At 49.3% G+C, this 18,721-nt stretch overlaps 1 protein-coding gene across 1 annotated transcript in view; it reads right to left on the reverse strand.

The window, feature by feature from the left end:
• cntfr (ciliary neurotrophic factor receptor) overlaps positions 1-18,721 on the reverse strand; it is a 108,750-nt gene that overhangs the window by 14,801 nt on the left and 75,228 nt on the right. The window contains exons 4-6 of the mRNA XM_077019600.1: positions 5,333-5,450; positions 3,672-3,838; positions 1,565-1,728 (exon numbers count right to left, since the gene is read on the reverse strand). Of these exons, the coding sequence (XP_076875715.1) occupies positions 1,565-1,728; positions 3,672-3,838; positions 5,333-5,450 (449 nt within the window). The remainder of the gene's footprint in view (positions 1-1,564; positions 1,729-3,671; positions 3,839-5,332; positions 5,451-18,721) is intronic.

Genomic DNA, 18,721 nt, shown 5'->3' on the forward strand with positions numbered 1-18,721 from the left:
AGGCAGTCTTGCCAGCCCATATTCCATCTTGCGGGCGTTTTTGTTGAGAACTGCAGCATGTGCAACAGTGCTTGGAGATCTGGAGCAGACCCAAATTCCCACTACACTCGAGATAACGAGCAGGGGGCGTCGCCCCGACGGTGGCAGGTCGCGGGCGGCCTGTGCGCATTCAGACCCAGAGCGGCCCGATTCTGATCAAAACATTAACTCACCCACAATAGCGGCCCGCGGACCCCTCCCAGGGCAGCTGCCACACTCAGACAGCTGGTCACATGTGGCAAATGGCCACGCGCTCCCCCGCCATTGGAGCGATGCCTCCACAGTCCTCCGTAGACCATCCGTCAGCTGCACCTCTGTACCCGCCCCCCACCCTCCTCCTCCACCCACCCTCACCCGGCAGCTACCCCGCGTCTCGGCAGGATGGATGGCTTCCTACGCTCCGCACTGGCCCTTTCATCTTCCCAAAGCCCTCTCGGAACGACACAGTGAGCGTCTGCACATGTGAAGCACAGCTGAGGCACGAGTGCCAACTCAAAACAGCCCAGACGTCCGGTTCAAACACAGGAGCTGCGTCAGCTGTCCGCGAGACGATAAGCCGCCCTGCTCAGGATCATGGCTGTAGATGTCGGCGTCGGCTTGAGTTATGAACTTGTAGAATTGTGGAATGAAGCAAGCTGGTGGAATCATACATCATGTATTTTGTGTGGCTGCAGTTAATGTGTGCAGGTCATCTTTTTTTTGCTTAACTGCTACTGAATTTTTCTCTCAGCAAGATTCTATATTGATTCTGGTTGGTTGAGAAATCAATTATGCATTGTAAGGAACGCCTTGAGGAAACATCATAAAATAAACAAATTTAATTCCAAAAAAATAGAATGAGAAGTAAGCTGTTGTTTTATATGCTAGTTTAGGATTTGGGAGGAAGGCAATTACCAGTTACAAAGAAGAAACTTTGGAGATTACAGAGAAAGCAGGTGCAAAGTCCAGATTGCATAACCTCTCTTTGCCCATGGGGGGCAGTGCATTTGAAAATCTCTTATGTAATCCTACCAATTTCAGTTTTGTTTACGGCTGAATCCTGAACACTACCGGTGTGATCCTCCAGGCAGAATATAGAGTATGCTGAAAAACTGAAGTCTGCAGAAAATCACTTTCTTACAAATGTACTTATCATACAAATCATCTGATCCCAACAGATCTCAGTGTGTAGTGCTCACTGCAGTCAGGAGGCAGCATGCACCGGGCTGACATGTCTACGCTTAATACCACTGGCTCTTTGACTATCTTCTAGACAGGCCAATCAATTCTTAAAGAATGTATGAAGCAAGGATTACAGACTTGAGGTGTTTCCTGAAGGAATCCGGAGAAGATACTGGGCACTGGAAACATGACCCCATGACATAGTTCCTTGACCACTCAGTGAACTCAGGCAAAAGCACCAACGACTGCAATACGAACATAATTACTGCAGACTTCATGTCAAAATGCATATTCAGCAACGGACTCAGCCACCACCACCAGCAACAGCAATAATGCACAAAACAGAGGAGAAAAGCGTGCTTACATGTTGCCACTGGTCTCTGATCAGCGGCCGGTAGCGCAGGAAGTACTTCAGGGGGAAGGAGTCAATATCGGGCCATGTGGACGGGCTGTTCCAGGTGACCTCTAGGCGGCGCACGTAGTTGGGAATTGGCCTTACCATCACCTTCTCAGGGGGGTCTGGTTTCACTGAAGATCAGAAAGAGGCAGGGTTGAGATCAAAGCTCACCTGGAGAAAGCACCTTAACTCTGAGGTGTACTAGAACCCCAAGGCATTGCTGCATAGAAATAGCAATAAAAAGACACACTATTAGAAAAGGGGGGAAATGTCCCCGAGACACTGGGGTCTGGGCGTCTCTTTCCCCACAGAGGGGAAAATCTGTTCCAACATAACACACACACACACAATTTTGTGGGAAACACGTCTTGAGAAGCCTTCAGAGCAAAAACATCTCTTGAATGTGAAGGGAGTCTTTCTGGGTCGCCCCATTGAGCTGAGGTTTATGGGAAATGGGCAGAGTGCAACAGAGTGGCCTTTCTCCTTCTCTCTCCCCGTGATGGCTGAGGATCAGCGTGTTTGCTCTGAGGTTTAGCTTCTCAGCGCGCTCACACACACACACACACACACACACACACACACACACACACACACACACACACACAGGGACAAAGAGAAGCCCTGAGTAATGGGGGTAAGTTCCATCAAACCCTCTTCCCTCTCGTGCATCTTAACTATTCATAGTAGACGCACAGTTGGCTTAGATTTATATGTGAAGGCCTGACCTGGCATGGGTGAAACGCTCTTTATGACTCTCCCGACACTGCGTGGATGTTGTTTAAAACTACTCCGCCACAAATACACCACTAGTCTGTCTTTCAGCCACCTTAAAGCTTTAATGGGCTGGGGGAGGCCCCGCCGGCCCCCGCGCACAAAAGCGCAGTGAATGCATGACTGACCCAGACAGCGCACGATTCCACAGGCCAAAGCCGGACGGGTCGCGGCCGCGGGTCAGGGCTTCTCCGAGGAGCGTGCGCCGTGCTGGGGATACTCTCCCCTCGTAATTCAGACCTGTGCTTTTACTTCCGCAGTTTCGGTGCACGCCATTTCATTAATGCGCTACCTAATTGTCTCTGAAATGTACGCTAATCATAACTCACTTTTCCAGTCAAATCAAATTTCACTCCCAAGCCCATTTAAAAAAGGAGCTTCCTCTCCCCCACCATAAATCATCCTTATCACTGGGAGGCAAATATTTCTGCAGTTAATCCAGTAATCCAGATGGCATTAGCATTTTTATTACCATCAAGCATGCATGTAGCCATGCATGTAAACACTTCATTAAGTTGCCAGGAGTCTCGCCATTCCTCTTCCTCGTTGGGTTTCATTCCCCTGGCCATAAATGAAGCTCTTCCCTCCACTCCCAGCGTGGAGAGGCTGGCTGGGATCTCATGGCTGGCTGGTGGCTCTCAGCTCAGCAAGAGGAACTTTTCAGTGGTTCCCAGATGTCTGGGGGCCTGACAATAGTAGCCAGATGTTTTGGGCACTTACACTCTTTTCTAACACCACCCCCACCTCACTCCACCTCACCCCACCCCACCCCACTCCCCGGTAAATGATTACAGGGTTATTCTCAGACTGAGCATGAAATGCATCCTGGGATGCCAAACATGATTGGAGTGATTCACATTGCTGGCTGTAGATAGTGACACTCTTTCACCAGCCGCCATTAAAGAGTGTTTAAACAAGACCCGTTTATGTCATACGTGTACAGGGGAGATCGTTTGGTCAAGGCTACACATCAGCTTGGTTTCTGCTCTCCATAAAATGTATTTTTCAATATGTAGCACCTTGTAAATCGCCGACCAAGGGCTTTCTTTGTGTCACATTCGAATGTGCTTAATGTGAATGCTGAAAGGAGTTCTATTTTTGACCTGTCCTTGCGAACATGGAGCAGGTGAACCTGAACCAAATGATCTCTGGGGCTGAAGGACCTAAATAAAAAAAGAAAGTCAAAGGAGATGTGAGATCTGTTTGGAGGACATGCTGTATAAGAACTCCTAACAGGGCCGACACAGGGAGGGAGAGGAGAGGAAGAGAGAGAGGAAGAGAGAGGAGGTCACGAGCGTAATACCCATGGAGGACTCCTCATAGCTGGTGGCCATGGACGCTCTGCCAAGTGCGTTGATGGCTGTGACGTTGACCCGGTAGGAGAAGCTGGAGAACAGCTCGGGAAACTTCACATGGCACCGGTTCTTGTGGACCTCATCTCTCTTCACCTCCAGGGACTTCTGGTTGTGCCTGGATGGAGAATTGGTGGAAAAGAAAGAAGAGCAAACCAAAAAAGGGGATGTTTGACTCTTTTTTCTGAACAATATTTTTAAAATAAAGCCAGACGGCACTAACAGCACTAATACTCCAGAGTAGCTGCAGCTGACGTTAGGCAGGCCTTACCACACGAACATGGATTTTCCATTACTGACACCTTCATTAAAACACACTTGTATTTACCAAAGCTCTTTAACAAGATCGGACGGCGGAAAGGGCATAGTTGCTGTTCGGGGTTTTAAACATGTTTTCATATTAAAACACTGATCATCCTGGGCGATCTTCCACACTGGGCCACTCCGTGAAACCTCAGTTAATTTCACACCAGTGGGGCATGTGCCCCACTGCGGAGAGGACAGGAATAGATGTGCTGAGCTGGAGTCTGCCAGGAGCTCCCCCCCCACCCCCCCGGGTGCAATCTGGCCAGAAGTCTGGGTGCCCAGGGAAGTTTTCATAGTTCTTCTGATATCAGTTCCAAGCCTCAGAGCTAAAGGACTAGCTTAGAAACACTCAGATCTGCTCAGGCAACATCTTCATCACGTTACTTCAGTAGTCGACATCGTAATCCCTCAGCTTCTTCTAACCATCATTTATTTCAACTCAAGTGAATGTGAGTTCCACATTCCACATTATGCATAAATTGTGATACAGATCTCTAATATGCCAACACTGTGCTATTTCTAATAGCTTAATAATACTTTTTTGTTTGTTGATAGCAGGGGTTAATAAAAACTGCTGTTACATAATTACACAACCTTTTGCAAGAATGTAAGTACTGGAACATTTATTCAAATGTGACATATTGGCCATAGCAAATTAATGAGAAGCCTCCTGTTGTGAAATTGCACACTGACATTTGTGATCTGGTCGAGTTTTTAAAGGACAACACAAAAAGACACCTCTCAGCACAGCGGGACTGACATCTGGGTTGTCTCCTACACCCAATCATATTGATTGTAGTAATAAAGAGAAAGTTTGTTCTCTTTCTTCACTTAACATTTCCTTCCAGCTGATAAGAGATACACAAAGTGAGGGAGAGAGGAAAGAGAGAGTGCGTGAGAGAGAGAGAGAAAGAGAGAGAGAATTCTCTAGTTTGTCTTCAAGCATTCCACAGAGGCTTTGGGTGGAGGGTCTTGTGCTGTTACCCTGAGCTCCCACATTCCCGGTCAGACAGACCTAATCAGCTCTCACCAGAGAGAACCCGACTGCATAGAACACTGACTCCAGCAGGCCCGCGGCGTCTCGGGCATTTCTCTTACAGGAGGGTGTGTAACACATGACAGAGTGAAAGAGACAGAGAGACCAAGAGATTGCAGGAGGGAGAAAGGGGTAAAAGAGGGAATGTGAAAAGAGAGAAACAAGGAAGAATGAGGTAAAGAAGCAAAGAGTGAGGGAAAGAGAAATGGACAGACCGAGAGAGAAAGAGACACATGAAATATAAAAGTATAAAAAGACAAAATATCTTACTGGACATCAACGTCAAACTCAGTGGGGATGTAGGTGGGATACTGAAGGTGCCAGCTGCAGTAGAAGCCCTTGGGGTAGGTGTTTGAACGACACGTCACCTGTGGTTCCTTTGGAGGCACTGTCAAAAAGGAAGGAGGAACACAGAGAGTGAGAAGAAAGTGAGACCTTGGTCAAGGCCACAACCACATCCTCTAACCCACCACCACATCCCCTAACCCACCACCACCACCACCACCACATCCCCTAACCCACCACCACATCCCCTAACCCACCACCACCACCACCACCACCACCACCACATCCCCTAACCCACCACCACCACCACCACATTCCCTAACCCACCACCACATCCCCTAACCCACCATCACCACCACCACCACATCCCCTAACCCACCACCACCACCACCACATTCCCTAACCCACCACCACATCCCCTAACCCATCACCACCACCACCACCACATCCCCTAACCCACCACCACCACCACCACATTCCCTAACCCACCACCACATCCCCTAACCCACCATCACCACCACCACATTCCCTAACCCACCACCACATCCCCTAACCCACCACCACCACCACCACCACCACCACATCCCCTAACCCTCCACCACCACCACCACATCCCCTAATCCACCACCACCACCACATCCCATAACCCACCACCACCACCACATCCCTTAACCCTCCACCACCACCACCACATCCCCTAACCCTCCACCACCACCACCACCACATCCCCTAACCCTCCACCACCACCACATCCCATAACCCACCACCACCACCACATACCCTAACCCTCCACCACCACCACATCCCATAACCCACCACCACCACCACCACCACCACATCCCCTAACCCTCCACCACCACCACATCCCATAACCCACCACCACCACCACCACCACCACATCCCCTAACCCTCCACCACCACCATATCCCATAACCCACCACCACCACCACCACCACATCCCCAAACCCACCACCACCACCACTACCACCACATCCCCTAACCCACCACCACATCCCGTAAACCCCTAAACTGCTTGCATGTAAATGTACTTGTTCGCCCCACCCACTTGGAGAAGTATGATGCAGTGGGGGGGGGGGGTGAAGAGAGGAGGAGTGGAGGAGAGAGGAGGAGTGGAGGAGAGTGTAGGGGAGGTGGAGAGAGGAGTGGTGGAGAGTGGAGGAGTGGAGGAGAGAGTAGGGGAGGCGGAGAGAGGAATGGTGGAGAGTGGAGGAGTGGAGGAGAGTGTAGGGGAGGTGGAGAGAGGAGTGGTGGAGAGTGGAGGAGTGGAGGAGAGAGGAGGAGTGGAGGAGAGAGTAGGGGAGGTGGAGAGAGGAGTGGTGGAGAGAGAAGTGGTGGAGAGCGGAGGGGTGGAGGAGAGAGTAGGGGAGGTGGAGCATGGGGTGTGGTATGCAATAACCACCCCAGCCCTCCTTCGAGATTAGAGCCCTTTCTTGCACCACCACTGGACCGTGCCCTCCTCCACCCAAATCAAAACTAATGACTGGGGCCAGTTGCCTGGGTGATGCGTAGTATTAGCCCTCCCTTTTTTCCACCCCAGACGTATTGCGAGATGTGGCGGGTGAGTGGGGATGGTGGATGGCGGGGAGGTTGGGGGGAGGGGGGGGGGGGTCAAAGCCACTATGCCTGCCGAAGCACTTTCCTTCCTCAAAGCTGCAGCCCCGCCCCCCGGCAACGCAGCAGCCATGACAGACAAAGCCTCCTTTTACAGATCACCTCTCAGCCCCCCCGTCAGGCCTTCCAGCTTTGATTACGCTAAACGCCGCACTGAACAGCCGGCCCTCCACGACCGGGCCCCTACGCGACCGGGCCCCTTCCCGACCGGGCCCTTTCCCAACCGGGACCCTTCCCGACCGGGCCCCTACGCGACCGGGCCCCTTCCCGACCGGGCCCCTATGCTTGCTTGCTTGCCCAGTGCCTGCTTTTAAACGCCGAGCTCGGGGACGGATGTGAAGCGTGGCGGTTCCACGGCACCTTCCCCGCGTTTGAAGTTAACGAGCACTAGTGACGTCACGCTGACCCAAGAGGGCACACTCGTGCTTGGATAGGCTAGGAGCATATTTGTTAGACTTCAGCGTTTGACAGCTGTTTGCTACATAATAGTACTGAAAACACATTGGCTGAGTGCCGTTTGGAAACCGGCAGCTCAACCGTTAAGCATGTCAACCCACAAATCAAAGGGGCTGAAGTGTCATGTGCGGCTATAGGTTTATAAGTGATGGTAGTACGGTACACTGTCATAGTAAAAAATGGAACTTTGATGTAATGGTGCAACTGTCTTAAGGTCTGGCCTCCCTCCGGCAGCTAAAGTGTGTTAAGAGGAGAAAGGAGACGCAAACCGTATGTGGAGTTATAAAGTGGATGAAAGGGATGCAGTGAGTACCGAGAGGGGCCGGGGTCGTCGGCGGGTGCGACGGCCCTGACCCAAGCGTTCCTGCCGTGAGCCTGTCGTACTGTGGTTTTGGAGTCTCTCCACAGGACGCACATTCCACCCCAGTCTCCCCACCACGGGGGGCTTTCCTCACCCCAGGACCAAACGGACGCTCCGACGGCTCATGGACCCTCGTCCACGGGCGGGACACACACCGGAACACCCCCACCGACACCAAACACACACACACACACACACACACACACACGGTCCACCTCAAAAGAAAGCAGACAGACATCCTCACAGAGGAGCATCTCAAAGACGCATTCTCCAAAGAGAAGCCGCAAAACAAAACACGATTGCTTTTTGAGGAGCGTTCGCAGCCTAGCAACGGTGCCATTGTTCCCTTTATGTTACTTTTACCCCCTTTTTTGGAGGGCAGAACGTTCTTGAAGTGACAACAAAGAAATATATCAGCATTCTTCCCTTTTGGGTTTTGCTGTGATTTTATCCGAGGCTCTTTTGCCACGGAAATAGCGTTAGGTAAACGAGGGAACACAATCGCTACTGAAAAGCTGATGTGCTCATGTTTATCATGTTGCAAACTGTGGAGAACCTTAAATTGCAGAAACAAAAGAGCATTAGATATGTAGACATGGTTTCAGCCTCATCTGCTGTGTGGCAAGACAATGCAAATCAAACCCAGCACAACTCACAGAACTTCACACCCCTGCTTCAACTCCTCATCACACTTCAAATTCATAAAAGGTTCACAGGCATAAACAACCCCGGAAAATGGTTCAAAGAGAAAAATTCCTTAGTCACCATAGTGAAACACACACAAAAAAATGATTCTGCGCCTATTGTTGAGAAGTGAGCGTGGATGGATTGGATGATCTGAATAGGAAGGCTGACCGTGTGCATGTCTGCATGGACTTTTGTCCACTATTTCTCAGGCCTCTCCTTTGTACTCTTTTCAATGCAGGAATGTGGATGAAGAAATCAGGGCAGGGCTTCTGGAGGCCTTTCCCATCCCCTGCGACCATAGAAAACCAGAGACACTTGTGCCGGTGCTTTCATAAGCCTCCAACACAGTGTCACATCATATGCAGAGCAGGTAAGTGATACCCTCCGAACACGTTGGAATCCGTCTGCAGAAGCACAAAAGGACTTAAGGACTATTTGTAATAAAAACCGATAATTGTGCGAGTCAACAGAGAGCAACGATTTTGCTGTCAGAAAAAAAGGTAATGGTGCTGACGAGGTCCTACTTCAGCCTCCAGAGCCTTTCGCGAATATTGACTCAATTTAAATTAAACATATGAAAACGTTTGGCTTTGACCCCTGCTGCACACTTCATAACCCCACTTCACCTTCCAGCACAAGCTGTATCTCAGAGTGCTGACAACGTCATCTGAAACTCTTCCCATATTCTCTGGCACACCAAGTAAACGTCTCTGGATGCTATCTGTTATTGATTTCACCTGGACACCGAAATACACCAGGGGAAAATTCTCACCAAATTGAAGGGGCAAATTGATGCCCCCCACAACTCCACTGCGCTGCTTCCCGAATCCGAGGTCATTGCAATGAAAGACGCAGCTATGGGGTCAGCTGACAGATGTCAAGCTGCCAGCCAACATGAAAGGCGGGTGAGGGGATCCCGGACGACTCCCCCATCATCGCCAACCGCCAATCTGTCAGAGCCCACATTGACCCCCCCCCCCTTGTTTTTTGACAGGTTTGGAATGCTAGCTATGCACCCAACGATTGGAAACAGAGGCCCATGGTGGCCTTGGGAAGGAAGGACTCAATGAAAGGGGTGGTTGAGTAGTGGACAGACTGGTGGCAGGAGAGGTGTTGGGGTTTGGGGGGGGGGGGGCATGTTCTTACCCCAGTCTCAGCCACTGAAGACAATACCTGCTTTAACATGGGTATATGATAAACACTGGTCTACAACAAACTACGCTCTTTAAGTCTCTATAACTCAATCTCTAAGGTTTATGAAAGGTTTACCCCAATTCTCCCAATTACTTCAGGCTATAAAATATACTGCTTTCACAAACTCAAGACCAGGCAACAATTTCTTCACGGCGAATGCTAAGATTGTACCATACACATACACATATACCATACACATAGATCTGGTTTACAGTTATATGTACTTGGCTACTTTTACAGACTCAGCTCCTGCCGTATCTACACTGACTGCTTGCTGTCAATACATTTGAACCTAATCGTCCCCCTCTTGGGTGTATCTATGTAAACATCCACATCAGGGGACAGAGGGATGGAGGAATTCAGATGGGAAAAGCCATCATCATAAATTACCCACAATGCATGTTCCATGGTGAAAGTGCCTGGCTGGCATCTCTTCGGGGAATGACTCGTTCAGCTCCGCCGACGCATGCACGTGAACTCATCTCATGCCTCTGGTTCTAATCGAAAGTCCAATATAAAGAGAGCCTCATAAATCGTGGGCCAAGGTGCCTATCTGGAATGAGAGTGGGCCTGGCCTATGGGAGACTGCAGCTCCACACCCAGCTAAATTAAATGTTCCTTTCACAAGTCCCAATAAATCATCTATCCCCACCGACGGAGCATACACGGAGGCCCGGGTGTGAGGGAGAGGCCCACAGGCCTGAGGATCCAGCCCGCGGACCCCCTACCTGTCCTCACACAGACGGAGCGAGGCGTCGTTCTGCCAGCAGCCCCACTTTGCCGCTCGGACGTATCCCAGTCTGTGTCGTTCATCTTTTAAAGACGGGGCGGGACAGATGGAGCGAAAAGACAAAAAGGAAAAGGCAAAACAGAGTCGACAGTGTCCTATGGGCTAAAAAACCACTACAGCCTCAGTAAATCACTGGGTCATATACTGTGGTGTTAACAATCCATTTAACAGCAAAGGCCCAAGAAAAACACGGCATATGCACCTCTGTCTGCGTACAGCCAATCGGTCTGGTATAAATAGCTTTGAAATGGTATGAGGTACTATTGTTTTCACTCAGTCTGCCTTTGGGCGCGGTGGTGTGGTTATACAAACCAGCTTTCAACAGCTTCACCCATAAATCATTAGAAGCCACGTGAGTGTTTCATCCCTGTGAAGTAAAGGACATTTTAGCATAAGCCAAATAAAAGAAAATTTAAGATCAGTTATAGACTCATGACATTAAATACTGTGATGCATTACATTAAGGATTCTTTACTAGCAATAAAAAAGTTCTTGCGTAATTGCAGAAAATAAATTTGAAGGAATGCTGCAGTGTAATTGAATGACAAAAGCTCATTTGCTGCACTTCCTTTTGCTTCTACATCCCAGACACTCATCCCTAAGCCCACTTGTTAAAAGCTCAGGGCTTGGCATTGTGGTGGCTTACACTTGATTGACACCACTGAGACTACCAAAAAAAAACAAAAAAGGCAGCCAGCTCTCTCAGACCAATCAGCAGCCTCCCAGCAAGCCCTCAGCTTCGCATTAGGCCTTAGTCCACATCACGGCTCCTCAGGTCTCGCACCGAGGCTACAAGGCCGGAATCACATCTCCACTACTTCCAAAATGGGAGGGGGAGAAAAGTAGAAAAAAACTCCCCCAAAGCTCGGAGGAAGAAGGTTTAAAGCTAGCTGAACACTAGCGTGATACAGCAAGCAGATCGGAGCCCATCTGTACAGGGACAGACTGCGGCAATAAAACTGAGATTCTTAACCTCCAGGCTGTAATCTTATATCAAAGCCATTAGAGAGCAGTAAGGGGGGGGGTAAGCAGTTGTGTTTCCACAGACCTTTCAAACACTGTCCTCTAACCATCAGCATTACCATAGAGACAAAGGGACGTTTGAGGCAGTTTGAGGATGTGAAGAGTTTCTAACATACCGGGGGGAATTCCCTTGATAGGTTCTGCTTCCCTGACCCGGATCTTCAGTGAAAGCGGTTCCCGTCGCATTTGGGAGTAGGACGCTCCTCAGAGGTCCCTGGATTTGTTTAAGGAAACCCAATACTCTGCCAAGCACTTTCAAATGATATACTTTATCAGATAATTACAAACACAGTCAATTTTTACGAGCTATAATTACAGACCTGAAGGGAGACATTCGCGAGGACTATATCCGTGTGTTACTGTATGCTCGGCAGACACCACCTACCATCTTTCCCTACTGAATTCCTTGGAAGGAAATGTAAAAAAGCGTAAGTGAGACTGGGAGGACATAAAGACAGCTTTGTCCAAGCCCAGAGCACACGCAGGTGCAACTTCCGTTCACAGCTTCATTCGCAGGCCTGATTGCATTCAACATGACACTCGAGTCATATCATCTGGAGAACCAGTGCGAAGGAATGTCCCACATCACCGAAACATCGCCACTAATAAACCTGTTAACTGCACACGAGCAGAAGGCGACCGCTGATCCTGCGAGCCAGAGGTGTGCAGCTCAACACTCGAGATGTGCAGCTCAACACTCGAGGTGTTGGCGGTGGATTTGCTCTGAACAGGAATCGGGACATTGATTATACACCGTTTATTCCTGCAGTTTTACAGGCCAAAAGGAAGTCAGAGGTGCGTTTGTAGGCCATGCGGCCGCACCGATGCTCTAGACGGCAGGTAGAGAAAATCATCCTGCCACTTCTTCCAATCAGAGTGATCCCAGCTGCTCACAGAGGGCTGATGGGTAACCGAGCCATGACTTCTGTGTGTGTCTCATTCACTCACCATTGTGCTCACTTGCACTTTTCTTCCTATTCACACCTGATGCAAGAGGACCAAACATCGACAGACATATATCTGATGGGGGGGGGCATCCCTGGGAAAAACCCCTTTGAAGTAGGGCCATTGTGAGGGGGTAATTTGATGGGAATGCAGAGGAGAAGATCAATGGTTGCAGGGCATGTGGTGGTAAAACAAAGAGGAGTAGAGAGAGAGGGAGGAGCCCAGGCTGGTCCAGGTGTCCTCATGGGCTTCCTGCTCTCAGCTGGGGCTGGTCCCACTTCCAGAGTCACTGTCCCACATTTTTCTGCTTGTCAGCCATGCCCCTCTGCCCTTTGGTAATGATGCTTTTTAGTGGCATGGAAACTGTTTCTAAATGCAGGATCAAAGTCGAAGGGTGTGTGAGGTGCGGATCTGGGCGGCAGAACCAGAATGAATGTGTGAGTGTGTGCATGTGCACATATATGTAAGGGTGCTTTAAAGTTCAAGCTTTCGTTAACATGCATGCCTTGCTCAGAAACAAAGTGCCTCTGTGTTGAAAGGATCTGTCTGGACAGAGGTGTCATTAATCTAGGACATCAGACCAAGTGTCGGTAGTTTACAGGGATGTTAGTCAAGAGCCAAGAGTCAAACTCTGTCAGCCTGTAGTGCCTTATTCCCTTTTGTAGAAATAACCACATCATTAGAATGACGAAACAGAAAACTCTCAATTGAATATTTTCCACTAGTGCATCCTCAAAATGAGTGTCAACTAACAGTCGTTAAATATGCACTAGTTGGGTTTAACACAGTAAGCTCCTGAGGACAGGGCAAACTAAACAACAAAAAACACATGCATCAAGTTGCAGTTCTTAGACCATGTCAGTTCTGACACCTCAAAGCTTTTCAATTAATATGGGATTACCTAGCTGTGTGGTGGGAGTTCTGAAACATTCATCTAAACCCAAAACGGCTTTACCGCTCTGCCTGTGTGTCCCTGTTGGTCTCCCGCACTCCAGGAACACAGAGACCTGCTCTCCAAAGCAGCATGGCTGTGACACCCAGACTTACAGCAGCACGAGTGTGAGCTGGAGTCCAGCCCTGGCAGTCTCCTCCACCCTGCCTCCATCTCCTCCACCCTGCCTCTAGTTTCTCCACCCTGCCTCCAGTTCCTCCACCCTGCCTCCATCTCCTCCACCCTACCTCTAGTTTCTCCACCCTGCCTCCAGTTCCTCCACCCTGCCTCCATCTCCTCCACCCTGCCTCTAGTTTCTCCACCCTGCCTCCAGTTCCTCCACCCTGCCTCCATCTCCTCCACCCTGCCTCTAGTTCCTCCACCCTGCCTCAAGTTCCTCCACCCTGCCTCCATCTCCTCCACCCTGCCTCTAGTTCCTCCACCCTGCCTCAAGTTCCTCCACCCTGCCTCCATCTCCTCCACCCTGCCTCTAGTTCCTCCACCTTGCCTCCAGCGTGGCGCAGCTTGTGGCCGGCACTCTAATATTACACAGAGTGACGGGGTGGGGGGGGTGGATAAATGGTGGCCATTGTGTTGGTGCAGAGCTTCCTGTCATTCCACAGTCATGCTAATGGCTCTAATCTGACAGTGGACTCCCAGCTGCTGGCCCTCCACTCACCGCACCACCCTCCCCCCTCCCCTTGCACCACCCACCCACTCCTCCACCCTACCCTGGGCCACATTCCCATTCCCCCGTGTCATCGGCAAGGAGCGGCGTGGCATTACGAGGCTGTTAGTTCCCTTTGTCACGGTGGCTTCCCGGCTATAAGTGCTGAGGAGTTGCAGCTTGTCGGGGATGGTGCAGGTCTTCAGGAGCCCGAGCAGAGAACCCTTCATGGGGGGTTTTTTTCTCCACCTTTGCTGACCGCTGAACCTAAGTGACAGCTAGACCCCACCCCCTCAGTCACTGTCTGTTCTCTATTGTTCCCTATCAGTCAGGAATTTGCTCGCACTAGGCTTTGGCCACCTTCAAAAAAACAAATAAATAAACAAAAAGCGGAAGGACGAGAAAGGAAAAGGAGGAGAAGAATGCGGCTAACAGCCTGCGCTGGGCTGTGGAGGTCACGTTAGTGGCGAACTCAGCTGGAACTCGGCCCCTGGAGAGCGGTGGTCCGGAACCCCCACACAGCGCCACAGGTGGGCCGACCCAGTCCTCATCCCGCAGGTCCTCGGCCCCCGGTGAACTCAGCTGTGGGTTCCCAAGGATGTGTACAGTGGCAATGCTGCTCTCTTATTATGCTAGCAGCAGGAGTAATTGAGCTGAAAATGGAAAGGCCCATGTAGTCTCCAACAGCGAGGGTGCAGCAGGGAGCAGGAGTGTAAAACAGCTTAAAACATACTAAGGGAATCCATCCTGGTGGGTTTGAAATGCTGTTTAGTGCCACACGGGCCCTTTGGAGACACGGTGTATCTTTGGATTGTTTCCGGCCTGATGGGTTCAATCAGCGGAAGAGACAATAAAAGCAGTTAGCAAGCGCTTAGGACATGCCATCATTCAGGTTAGTGCTCAAATAAGAGCTTCAAATGAGTGCATCAAAAAAAAGGGTCCATTTGCAAAACATGATCTCATCTCAAAGACAGTTAAGTGATATTTGCTCCTGCCAAAAGCATGGATGTAGCTGGACCCAAGCCATAATGGTCAGTTTTTAATTACAGGCTGTTAAAAAGTTTCGGGTTTAAACTAAGGACTGGAATTCTGAGTGAGGAGATTAGTACAAAATACCAGTCTGGGTTTTGATTTAGGCATTGCAGCCAAGAGCACACACAATGAAGTTCCTTTTGTGGAGAACCAAACAAGTTGATGCATAAAGTTCTTTCGAAGAGCAGGCCATGGTTGGTCAGCTCCCGTGATTGGCCTGAAAGAGATCCAGGCATATGCCGTGTGAATGTGGTGCTCTGCATGCGAAATTCTGACACATCGCGAGACAGCTTCATCTGAGCTGATGGACATGTCTCCTTTTGGATAGTACGCTTCTATCAGAGTCAGAATTTCGATTGCCCGTTCTGAGCGTGTCAGGCCGTTTGACCTGTGAGATCCAGTCTGCATTTCTTCAGCGAGGTTCCCAGAGAAAGCCTCAGAGTTGACAGCTGCCTTAAATGTCAGGCTGTTTCTCCCCTCTTAAATGGAGTTACCAGACGAAAGCTGATACAAGGGTGACTGAAGTGTGTGAATGGTGAATCAGAACACATTGGACACAAATGGGGGCGAAATAGTTCTGCTGCGGAGAAGGGAGCTCAGAGTACTCTCTAATTTCAGTCTAATTTTCTCAGAGAGGAAAATGACAGGTTAAGTTGAGTGGTTTCCTACATAGTATGAGCCATTTCACCAACATTTTTCTTCCTGAGAAAATATCAAGCAGATTACCATTTCTGATTGGTAAGTCAAAGGTCTCTGCAGGAGGCACTCTTGGGACTTGATTTCTGCCCACCAATGGGGCAGGGGGGACCAATGCCCCCCCCCACAGATTTAGAAATCAGGCTCTGATACAAATTTGGAACCCATTCAGAATGAGTAAAAGTCAGTCACAGTGCAACAAATCTCCATCATTTTTTCTTATTGTTAATGTAACACTAATGATATCGTTATCATCATTATCGTCAGTATCCAGTTTGGACTGATACTGGCATTGTTTAAGGGATATTAGAAAATATTTTCTTCCCAACACAAACAGCTGCAGTAGTGCTGAACTCACTTCCCACTTTCAGCTGAACTATCAAAAAGACCTTGGAGGTGGACAGCTAAAAACTACCGACCATCCACTGCCAGTCCACTGGGTTAGCTGCCCTCCACCTTTGCGTCTGATCAGAACCACTGTTGGCTGGGCCAATTTCAACCCAGACGCGAAACTGACACATTTTACAGCATGGGCTACTGCTGTGTGGAGACTTATCTACTGACCAGATAATATCCAGTCAGCAGTGGTCCAGCGTGGTCTGAAACAGATGAGAGACAAATGGAGAAGACAGTGTCTGACAAACTGTGTGGGTAACATTGGCAAGTCAATAACAGCACACCTATGAAGTCCAGGGAGCCAGTGGCAATGGGCAAAGCAGACAGGTGTAAGTTAGGTCTTGCTAACACATTGGATGGTGAGTGTAAATGTTTTGCATAAATGACATCTTGCCTGGGACCACCAGCATAAGTACATAACCCAGGAATACAGAAGGGCTGTGTGCAGACAGGACACTGGTTCAAAGACACAGGAAAAAGAGGAGCAGGCACCAAAATGCAGCCTGATGCCTCATACCTTCTTTACCCACAAATGGCTACAAGCTGTCAGCGACAATCAAATGAAAAAGCGAATCCTGAAGGGGCTGAATAAAAGTCAATTTGAACACTAGGAGAGGGTGAAATGAGACAGGGCGCCTCCAGCACACTGACATGAAGCAGCTGTCACTGCATATTGAATTTAGGGAGCCGGGTAAGGAGGGGAGAGAGGGAGCGATTATGGCACCTGGCTGTCAAGCTCGGGTCACGGTCTTCTCCGCAAACATGGCAGCTTGGTAAGGATGAGATCGGGGGGGTCATATCCGCTGCAGGAAGTGCCCAGTGGATGGCCGTGTCCTGTCTCTGTCTTCCTGGCCTGTAGTTTGGAAAAGGAGGTGTCCTCACGTGGAGCACCAGTGTTCCTTGAGACTGAGGCGATGTGGTATAGGTATGCAGGCAAACACATCCTTAGCGGCTATACGAGGTACAGGGCACGAAGTTCTCAGTCATGCATGGCGTAGACTACCAAAGTCGGAACTACCACACCATTCCACGGACACCACAATATCAATCTCCACTACAGTGCTGACACCATAAGTATATACGATATAAGTTGTAATTCATCAAAAAGATGTCAAGAGGTGTATCACTTAAGCTGTCAGTGAGGATGTTTAGTTTGAGACGAACTGTGGAAACATGTGCAAACGTTCCAGGATTTCAAGGACTTGCTTTTCTCAAGGGCTGGTCATGCTGGCACTGGACACCGGAGACAAAGAGGCAGGCACACACACTGACCACAGCAGACATCTCAGACGAAGTCCTCATTATCTCCACACGCACTCTGTCCAATACTTCAGCACACAAACCACACCCCACCCGACCCCGCCTGACCCCGCCCTGCCTGACCCCACTCTGTCTGACCCCGCCCAAACCCGCCTGGCCCCTCCCAGCACTCAGCAGTGGTCGCAGGCCACGGTGCAGCCAGCGATTCATGCAAAATATGCAATTTCACATTAGGCTCTGAGTTATGGGCCGGCCAGATGCCCAGTCCTCCGTCTCGATTAATGCCAACGAAGTCCACAATGAGAACAAATCACCTGGCCTCTGCAGACAGCTTGCTTCCATCTCTGGAGAATCACACAGATTCACTCCCAGACATCTGGTCCATTTACAAATTGGAAAACACAATTTAAGAAGCAAAAAAAAAAGAGAAGGAAAGAAAAAGAGGGAGAGAGAGAGAGAATCTGCTCTGCACAGATGCAAGTTTTTGCAGAAATGAAACCAGATTCCTTCTCCAGTTTCTAATTAATATTGTTTACCAGCAGGCAGAGAGACATTGAGAGACAGTTTGTGGTTTTAGTACTAAGCTGCGTTGCTGGCATTTTCCTCTGCATTAATTTCTTTTTGACTGAATGTTGCATTTTTATCTCAATTGCTTGTTCCCTATGAACATCTCTAATAAATAATGCATCAGCTTTTCTATGAACATTTGAAAAATGTGCTGCATGATATGGGCAGGCATGCACTTTTGTTTGCAAAAATGGTTAAGACTAAATAAAAGAGCAATAAAAAGAAACAAAAACAAGTGGAGTGAGGGCAGAGCTCTGTTGATCTTCCCGCCAGTCATCTTCATAAAAGGATTGAGGCTCTCCCGGGGATTATGTCTTTCTCCATAATGACTATATGTAATAATTAATGGGATTAGGAGATTACACAATGGCTGTTCCAATCTGCGCCCAAGGCCAGACCACCCCATGCCATCTCCACACTTATCTGATGGCACGAGCTTGCCTCCACACGCAGGCGGAGAATTAGTGGGTCCTATGGAGAGAAGTCTGCACGAGCAAGAAGCATGTGCTGATCTGATCTGATGGGGCGCTGAACATGCCAGCAAAGATCATTTAGTCTTCCAACACACTGGGCTTTCACCATGAGCATCCACAAAGACACAACTTCCACTGACAAGTAAAAGGCAATTAGTGTCTTTTGCGGCGGCACTGACGGTGCCTGAGCCAATGCTGGTGTCTGACACAAACAAAGGATTCTGGATAAACGAAATGTTCTGGAAGACAAAAAGATATCTGATG

This window comes from Brachyhypopomus gauderio, chromosome 10 (genome assembly GCF_052324685.1).
Source record: "Brachyhypopomus gauderio isolate BG-103 chromosome 10, BGAUD_0.2, whole genome shotgun sequence".
NCBI classification, from domain to species: Eukaryota; Metazoa; Chordata; class Actinopteri; order Gymnotiformes; family Hypopomidae; genus Brachyhypopomus; species Brachyhypopomus gauderio.